The sequence below is a fragment of the Aplysia californica genome, unplaced genomic scaffold, assembly GCF_000002075.1.
Source record: "Aplysia californica isolate F4 #8 unplaced genomic scaffold, AplCal3.0 scaffold01619, whole genome shotgun sequence".
NCBI classification, from domain to species: domain Eukaryota; kingdom Metazoa; phylum Mollusca; class Gastropoda; order Aplysiida; family Aplysiidae; genus Aplysia; species Aplysia californica.
The window spans coordinates 3,922-13,914 of record NW_004798889.1 but is presented as its reverse complement, the minus strand read 5'-3'; the positions used below and the strand labels follow the sequence as shown (position 1 = coordinate 13,914).

Sequence of the window (9,993 nt, the reverse complement as noted above, 5' to 3'; positions counted from 1 at the left end):
TGATAAGGACTAAACATGATAAACATGATAAGGACTAAACATGATAAACATGATAAGGACTAAACATGATAAACATGATAAGGACTAAACATGATAAGGACCCCATTCATTCTGCTGGTCAAACAAACAACCTCTAGATCTACAACATGTTTAAAAACATGTCGCGACCTCAGAGCTTTCTTGTCGCATTTCCAGTTTTTTAAAATGTGACATATTCTTAAGCTCACTCTTTGTTATGAACTGTTTTCACTGTTATTTAAAAAAATGGAGATACGACAAGAAAGCACTCGGGTCGTGACCTCATAACCATCACAAGACGTGAAACTTATTGCTTAACACCTAACGATCACCACTAGTACAACACATTGAGGTAAAACATGAACGTGCCTGTCACATATACAATAAGGTAAATCATGAATTGTTTTAGTAGAGATTTTTAGTTTAGTTTTAGTAGAGGTTTTACGGCGCTCGAAACTGCATAACGTCATATGAGCGCCAAGGGGTGGATGTCAACAGAGAAGTCTTTACAGGGAATCAGACTTACTCTGCTCACCTCTCTAGCTTCAACAGTACAAAGTCTGCTTCCACTATCAAGGCAATCCGGAAATAGCAGGTCACAAGAGAGTGACAAACATAGAAAAGAAGTAGAGGAAATGACGATAGTAAGGACTAGGAAAGAAAAAGCAGCAGTTCCCTGTTGTAGATCAGGCACAGTTATGAGCATGACATCGATGAATCAGCCCATTTACAATTCTACTATGCATAAGAACATGTTAATATCTCCCCTTTGGGAATGTTTTAGTTTTATTAGAGGGTTTTTTTGTTTTTTTTTAGTTTAGTATAGGGTTTTACGGCGCTCGCAACTGCATAAGGTCATATGAGCGCGCGAAACACAAGTTGTTTGCATTCACTACAGTTCACTGCACGGTAGGTCAACTATTAGACTATTTGAGGGTTTTAAGGCCCTCGCAACTGCATAAGGTCATATGAACGCCAATGGGTGGGTGTCAACAGAGAAGTCTTTACAGGGAATCAGACTTACTCTGTTCACCTCTAGATTCAACAGCACAAAGTCTGCTTCTTTGGGAATGGCCTAAAGACAACTTCAGTCACACCCCGGGGGGGGGTGTAAAAACATAAATGGGCTCAACACACACACACACATACACACACACACACACACTGTGATAAAACATGAACAGACTCAACACACACACACACATACACACACACACACACACACACACACTGTGATAAAACATGAACAGACTCAACACACACACACACACACACACACACACACACACACACACACTGTGATAAAACATGAACAGATTCAACACACACACACACACACACACACACACACACACACACACACACTGTGATAAAACATGAACAGATTCAACACACACACACACACTGGTAAACAAGCACAGCTCAGACCTTTGGTTCAGAAGGGACATGACGGAGGTGGGCCCCTCTACCCAGCCCATTCTCAAGCTGGGCGCCAGGATCTTGGAGAACGACCCGATCGACAACACGTGACCCCTGGCGCTGTCCGCCGCCGTCGCTTTGTCGAAGGACAGCAGTCGTCGCGGGGCGTGTGGGCGGTCCTCGAAGTAGATCATGTTGTAGATATCTTCGGCTATGAGGAGAATGTTGTGTTTACGAGCCACCTCAATCAATTTCTCGCATCGATCTGAAACAATGGAGAAGCAACAAGAAGGACGTTGTGTTTATGAGTCACTTCAATCAACGTCTCACATCTTTAGTTTTAGTTTTAGTAAGAGTTTTACAGCACTTGCAACACAATAAGGTCATATAGGTGCCGAAGATTAAAAGTGTTAGAAGAGAGTAAAAAACAAAAATAAGAAGGAGGAGAGATCAGGACGACAGATGTTTGATAGGAAAGAAGGAGGAGAGATCAGGACGATAGATGTTTGATAGGAAAGAAGGAGGAGAGATCAGGACGATAGATGTTTGATAAAAAGGAAGGAGCAAACCCACTCCAGAGCACCCGCCAACCACCGACTCGCATCTTTCCGAAATAATTGAAAAACAAATAGGATTCATACAAGCAATACTTCCCCATGGCAATCACACAAAAAATCCTATTGTCTAAAGTTATACGTAACCAATTTGAGTAGAGCAAAAACATCCACACAGTTTGGTCAATATGGCATAGATTTTCTAGTCCTACCACACAGAATTAGCAAAACAATGGGTAAAAAAATAAAACCAGCCAGGGGCACCCTCCAACCACCCCAGCAACACGCGGTGGGAGGTACCCTCAGACAATTGGTCACAAACATCCCAGAAACTAGAAGTGGTTGCAGACTGACATGATAAATATTTTTTTATAGTCACTCACAGTGTATGCGTCATCAGTTATGACAGAAAAAGTTCAGAAATGCTGACTAAATCCACAACCTTCTAGTTTAGTAGTTTTAGTAAGGTTATACAGCGCTCAAAACTGCATAAGGTCATATGAGCGCCAAGGGGTGGATGTCAACAGTGAAGCCCAAACAGGGAATCAGACTTACTCTGCTCACCTCTCTAGCTTCAACAGCACAAAGTCTGCTTCGACTATCAAGGCACCCCAGAAATAGCGATTCACAAGAGAGTGACAAACATACAAAAGAAGTAGAGCAAAATGACGATAATAAAGATCAGGGAGAAAAAAAAAGTAGCAGTTCCCCCCAGCCCATTTACAATTCTACTGTGCATGAGAACACGTTAATATCTCCCCTTTGGGGATGAACTAAAGACACTTCAGTCAGTAGCACTGTCCGGGAGGGGGGGTTCACAGACATTACAGGAGTAGCACTGAGAGCAGTCCCAGTCCCATCGTGTCACAACTGACACGGCCATGTGTGTACTTCTGAGCACACACCAAACAGGTCAACAAAAATTGTTTCTAGTTTTGATTATAACTGTTTTTAGTAGTTTTTGTCTCCAACTCAAGTATGCCAACTTCCTTCTCATTTTAAGACATCACGCATCACTTGACAAAGCAGAAAGAAAAATTTGTAATGGGATCAATAATTATTTTTACCAGGACAAAATCCATTTTGAAACGTTATGCTAAGCAAGAAAACCAAATGTCGTCCTGTTCTAAACTCAGCACACACATCTAAAACTAGCTGGGTACCCCGTTTGATGAATGAACTCAAAAGAATCGATCGTCAAGTCACTGTAGGATTAATGCGCAATGCATGTGAACGGAAGCCTCACTTGTTTACAATGGCGTTTTGAAGACAAACTTTCCCAAGATTAGATCTTAATGAAGCTAATGAAAGCTGAAAATTAAACTACAGTGACTTCAGACTCCTTAATATAACTGTGCACCCTTTAAATGATTCTGAACCACTGCTAATTCTTTTTCAAATTCGAAAGTTAAGTGGTTCGAAAGTGACCAAAGCGCCGAACTTTTACAAATATAATTCATGTATATAAAGATTCCGTATCTTTCTGCGACGCTCTGACCTGCTGAGTAAGAAATACCACAAGGATTGTGGAAGACGGGCATCATGTAGACAGCCGCCCAGAACGGTCTGTCCTCCGACACCGTGGCACCGGTCTGTTTATGACTTAGCACCAGTCTCTCCAGCTCCTCTGGGACGATGCCCTCCTCGTCAAATGGAACTGAAGGACAAGACAAATCCATCTCTTTACAGAGTCCACCACTCACTTCTTCCTACACAGAGCCAACTTATCGGCTGTCAAAACAAAGGAACAAAATGATTCAGAGAGCCAACTTATCAGCAGTCAAAACAATAATGGAACAAAATCATACACAGGAGTAAACAAATGAAATGCTTACGAACAATTCTTCTTGAAATAACAGATCATAAGCACAAACAGAGCAACATCTGTTTTTAAAGAAGAAGTTTACAATCAGACTTAGTGAATTCCCTGTTTTGCTCTGCTCTCAATAATAAGGTTACTTAATGTGTTTAAGAATTTTTTTACCCGAAGAAGATAACTGCTCAAGTTGCTACCTAGTTTCTTACTTGAAAATATCTACCATACACGGACAAATCATTCGCACGAAACATTATCTGGCATAAGATTTAGAATAACCACATTCCGATGTTTTCACTAAAATACAAAAGAAACGTTATTGATATCAACAAAATGTACAGTCACAAAATTATCTTAGTTCCCTTCAAGATAAAAATTTGAAAGGACAAAAGGAATGAGATGAATTTTCCCTTCATCAAAAATCGTCTCTGTTGACAAGTAGTCACAGAGCATAGTAAGAAACATTGACCAGGTACGTGTGACCATCCTGTGCTTAAATATGGCGTGTCATCACTGATGTGTAGTGGCACAAAGTGTCAAACCTTTGGAATTTGAAGGAAAACATTTTGAATGTCATTTGCAATATGACAAAACTGAGCTGCTAGAAATTCACATTTTTGAGCAGCCGTTGCTTCAAAGCTGAGACTAGAGCCCGGACTGCGGTTTATAAATCGCCAGCCAGCTTTTGAGGTGCACTCAGCCCAAAATTTTGAAATTTAAAAATTCCAGTTTTATGATCTGTGTGGTATCGGTTACATTTTTTCATTTAGAATTACAGCGTTTGCGTAGCGTTCTCTCAGGAACCATCATTTCACCTCTTTAGTTTGTTGGTCACATTCAAAAACTACAAGACGGTGGAGAGGAACAATTAACAATTCCAGCTAATCAAACAGGCTCACCAGGCACAAGATTTCGCTGAAGGTCCGTCCGGATCATTTTAAATCCATAGAAGTAGCTCGGATCTTCGGTAAACACAGGGTTGTCCCGACCAAACAACAGCGTGAGAACCATGTGCAGCCCGTGAGAGGCCCCTGCCGTAAGCATCAGCTCTTTGCTGCGGAGTGTTGCAGATAAAATCAAAGTTCAACAACTTTATCAACTCTTAAAAGTTTTTACTGGTATATATAATACTATGGTGCTATTGATTCACACAATACTGTATTTTTTTTTTAGACTGCAAGCCCCAAAACCTCTAAGTTTCTACTAAATCCCAAAACATCACACCAAAGAGGGAAATTATGTAAATGGTCACTACTCAAACTAAACAATAACTAAATGCCAGCAAGAAAACCTGAACTGCATTAAATTCCCCAAACTTTTTAAAATAATAAAACTACAATCCAAGAACTACAAAGAAAAATTTTTTAACTTCTTCATGCAGTTTCTGTCCTCTCACTTTGGTCTTATAAAGTGTCGAAATAGCTTACAACATATGTTGGATAGATACATATAATAGGCTGAAAAACTTTGATATACTGATGGATACAAAACTTTGAGAGACGAGTGGACACAGAAAGATGGAAAGATAAGATAAGATAAGATAAAAGATAAGACAAGCAGCATCTTTATTGTCCAGATCCTGGCACATTGGTTTGGTGTTTCACCTCATACACCCATGCACACACACACACACACACAGGCACACACACAGGCACACACACACACACACACAAACATGCACACACACGCAGGCTTTCAGTCACATGCATAATATAAATGAACAGTAATATAAATGAACAGTAATATAAATGAACAGTAATATAAACAATAATAATCTTAAGCTAGATACATACTCAATGTTATTCTGATGCATGCTCTAAGGTCATATGAATACTTAAAACAAGTACATAAACAGGGTACGCTTAATTGAGTGCTGTCTTCCCCACAGCAAACCCCCTTAGAAAGCAAGCCTTTGTGGCTGGAGCAGCTTGCTGCTAACTGAATTTTAAAAGAGGATTGACCTCCCACTCATCCGCCCCCTTCAGACACACACAAACACACATGATTCCTAATCGCGGGATGTGCTAATGTTGCTATGTCAGAAAGCGGTAAGGTAGGCAACTAGGCTTTTAAATTTACGTGAGCCAGTGCTCGATCTCGGAGCGATAGTGTTACGCTCAGTGGCTGAGACTGTCCCCCCCCCCCCCCCCCCAAAAAAAAAAAAAAAAAAAAAACCAAGTAACAAAACACGCAAAAACCAATGGCAAGAGAGAACATATTTATAGGAAGTGTTTGAGCACCACACTAACGCAATCCCCCCCCCCCCTCCGACGGGAAACTCCTGAAGGAAGATGGCTCTTGGCAAAGGTTGATACAAACTGAGCTCCTGTACTCAGTGTCATGATATGCGATACATATACTCGAATAGAGAAGATGTTCGATACGAAAATAAACACTTCCCTTCCTTATGAAATCATTATGGCAGAATGTTTACTATCGTCTTGAGCTCGTCTGACTTAGATCAAATATCAAGAATACATAACATCATAATACTCAGTGTACTGTAGTTTTGGCCGGAGCAGGGGGAGGAATTTCGTAATGAGCGATTGCTCTACAGAGTAAAATAGAGGGTTACGGTTAGGATTAGGGTTAGGGTTAGGGTTTGGGGTAGGGGTAGGGGTAGAGGTAGGGGTAGGGGTAGGGGTTGGGGTAGGGGTGGGGGTAAGGGTAAGGGTAAGGGTAAGGGTAAGGGTAAGGGTAAGGGTAAGGGTAAGGGTAGGGTTAAGGGTTGGGTCACGGTTAGGGATAAGTCTCTTCTTTATTGTATGTTGAGGTGGTCGCTCATTACGGAAGTCCTTGGGGGCTATCGGGGCCTGAAGGTTAAGGTGTTCATTTCTCATTCAAAGATCCTGGGTTTGAATTCAGGTAGCGACAGGAAAAATTTTCTTATCTAAAATTGTCTCCTTTCACCTCCTTCCCGCTCTCCAACAATGTTCTGTCGTCTGCTTTCATCTTCACTTTCTGCCCCCACTCCTACACCTCCTTTGCTCCCAGGCTCCTGACTCTTTCTGCAGCATTTCTACTGCTACGCCGAGGCTCCTTACTACTGCTGTCTTTCAGCCACACCCCTGATCTACACCTAGCCTTTTCGGACAAGGGCGAAAAATCTCAAAGGACCCGTGTGCAAGTTACACACGTTAAAGATCCCTTGGTGGTCTAAGATCGATAATTAAGAGCAGGCTTCGGCCGCCACTCTGGCAAAATTCGAAATTTCCTACCAACTGAAAATGTTTAAAGTGTCCTGCATGCTCATATGACCTTATGCAGTTGCGAGCGTCGTAAAACACTTACCGAAAAAAAAAAGGAAAACGGAAGTCCTTAATTTCCTGACCCGGTGTTGAGAGGAGAGCAATAAAAAAACACAACTTCGTTACACGAACCTAGGCTGTTGTTATTAAGAGGTTGCTTTTTCTGGGTTGCTTACATATATGGACACCAGTGTTATATCCCTATATTCCACACGAGGGTGCATCTAATCAACTGAAAGAAGTAGCCTTTTTGATCACCTGTTGACTTGTTCACCGTATTCAGTAGACAGATACTTCGACAGCTCCTCCAGGCAGGATTTGTCTCCACCAGTGGTCCCGTACATGAACAAATCTTCCACATCAGCATCCTTGCTCTGAGGGGAAAAAACGGAACAACAATGAATTGCATTTTATTTGCCAATTCATCAAAATGCATGTTTTTGGTGTTTTTTTCCAGATATATATGTAAGAAAGAAAATTGGGCAGAAGCTATGAAAATATTTAATCTCTTGGCGGATGTAGTGTATCAACACTAAAACAAGATTAATTTTTCATCGGTACTGATAAGAAGCTAGAGTTGTGAACTTTATTTATTGAAAGGGATGTTCAGTTCATCATCATGTGTATAGTTTATGAGATTTTCACTTCAGTTTCAGTTCATCATCATGTATAGTTTATGAGATTTTCACTTTAAATTCATCACTTTGCTTCCAACTTTGTTTTCCTATTTAGGAACATTTTGATGAGCTGCAACAGTGTCACAAACAGCAAAAGTCAAAGGTTTTAACTTCATAATAGATTAAAAGTAATAAAAGTGAAGCAACTTAGTTCAGTAAGTGAATTAGCAGAACTCCACTGGAGGACTTGTTGGACTATACAAACCCTCTCAAACTTCACGAAACATCTAGATATTCTAATTTTTTATATTTTTTTAAAGGTAACAGACGAACCAGACATAATTTATGTTCTTATGACATGAATCCACTTTCTCGTGAAAAGCAAAGCACAATTGTAACTGACTTACCAAAACGTTCTCCGCGGCAGTCCGCATAATCCCTGTGCAGCTTTCCAAAGTCTCTGGCCCAGGAGAACCAGGTACAAATGGATACTTGCACTGCACGGCTTCCAGCAGTGCTAATTCTGAACAACTTTCCATAATGAACAGAGAGATTAGGCTAAGATAGATCTAGATCTTGATCTAGTCTAACGGCTGCTGTGTTTGTTCTCTTAAAAAAACGCCGATTCTTCTAGGCCTAGTCTACTTCAAAGTAAAGAAAGGTTGAAACAACACACAAAATGCGTGGTGATGTTCTGAGAACAATGCGAATAAATACATGTGACGAGTCGACCAATCTCAAGATAAGATTCGGATAGGACGTGTTTCGTGTAATTAATTCTTTTTCACTGTCTCATCTTTGCTTTCCAGTTTCGTTCATTTGGAAGCGAGGAGCTTAGAACTTTTAATCTCCTTGTTTGGAAGCAAGATGTTATTATAGCATCATCTAAAAAGAATCTACACGTTCAAGGCTTAAAGAAACGGGAACCAGAGTGCTTCAGAGCAATGTCGAAAATAAATGTCTGCAGTACACTTACACACAGTTTATAGAAATAAAAAGAATTTTATATCATTTGTAATCATAATGCCTCTAAAATCTAGCCTAAAGTAAACTGAGTGAGTGGACTTATCCTCCAAAAATATTTATTAGCCTAAGCTAAAAACAGAGGAGAAGAGGTATCTTCCCCATTGTTTTTTTTTTCAATGAGCAAACTGTATCCGTGAAAAGAACAAGCAAAATGTTGAAGTCCAATGTTTACTTTTTTGACTCATGAAAATGAAATGAATGGACCTCCCCAAGTTCTGACTGGTGACGTCACGGGCTATTCCCTCTCGGGTCAAAGGTCACTTGGTGTGATCGCTGCCTCATTTTCGAACTACTATTTCTGATCAAAGATGGCGGCCACCGATCCATGGAGGAAGTAGGATCTGCTGGAAGAATTTATGAAACTCAAGGGCCGGAGAGGCCTTCTAATTTCAATTATGGAGTGTGAAGTGTTCTGATTGTATGTGTCTATATTCGTTGATGTCTGGATATGTAGTTCATGTTGGATTTACGGCTTACACGGGCTCTTTTACCCGGCTGAAAACGGAGCCGAGCTCTTGACTCGTATCTGAGTCTGAGGCGATGGGAGCACAAAATGCAAAGGAACCAAAGCCCGGTTCCGGAAAGAGTAGGGCCAAGCCTACGAAGGAACCAAGGGTATCACAGGGGAACATTTTTGCTGAACATTCAGGTAATTATGATGTTATAAATATTTCACAAGTTAGTTCTAGTGCAGACGTTAATGTAGACTTGACGTGATTTATGTGTTGTTTTCAGTTGAGTAGACAGTAAAGTAAAGCCCTACCCAACCTTTCTCTCGAGTTCTCAGTCTCAGCCTTCTGCTTCTGATTTCCAGCACACGACACTGCAGACATTGCCTGGACTCCACTAGAGACTAGAAGTATTACTACATGTCTTGGTGGTGACGAGGGACAATATTGAATTGCCAGAGGCAATGAATTGAATGAGGACCAGTTTCAGTGCCTTGGTTTTGTTCTAAAATGTGTTGCCATATGAAAGGTCCTGCTGTTGTATAGGCTAGATTAACTGCTGCCTTGCCTTGTTTGTATCATAAAATTTATGTTATATGAGTCATGAAATGAGTATGATGGCATTCGACATCATTCTCATAAAGAATTGGGTCGACTAGCAATGAGCTGGCACATTTTTAACGAAGTAAAGTAGGCCTTCTTATTTCCCTATTTGGGCCAACTTTGGCTACTAAATTTAGCAAGCATGAAAGGCGGCTTGTTTGTCCCTCCAGCCTACAGGGCAGATCTAAATCAGTGCTTTGCCAATCTGGCTGATGATATCGCCCACTAGTACTGGGGAAGTGG

The 9,993-nt window shown here is 40.8% G+C and overlaps 2 protein-coding genes across 2 annotated transcripts in view; one reads left to right on the top strand and one right to left on the bottom strand.

The window, feature by feature from the left end:
- LOC101851100 (uncharacterized HTH-type transcriptional regulator YdfD) overlaps positions 1–8,900 on the bottom strand; it is a gene marked incomplete at its 3' end in the record, with an annotated part of 15,457 nt that extends 6,557 nt beyond the window's left edge. The window contains 5 exon segments of the mRNA XM_013090883.2: positions 1,447–1,702; positions 3,490–3,648; positions 4,707–4,861; positions 7,314–7,429; positions 8,080–8,900. Coding sequence (XP_012946337.1) covers positions 1,447–1,702; positions 3,490–3,648; positions 4,707–4,861; positions 7,314–7,429; positions 8,080–8,211 — 818 coding nt within the window.
- A 95-nt stretch (positions 8,901–8,995) lies between these two features.
- Positions 8,996–9,349, top strand: LOC106013951 (tyrosine-protein kinase ABL2; the record flags this gene model as incomplete). The annotated part of the gene is given in 1 exon segment (XM_013090882.2): positions 8,996–9,349. A coding segment is annotated over 1 exon segment (111 nt), but the record flags the coding sequence as incomplete, so codon positions are not given.
- Positions 9,350–9,993: the final 644 nt, after the last annotated feature.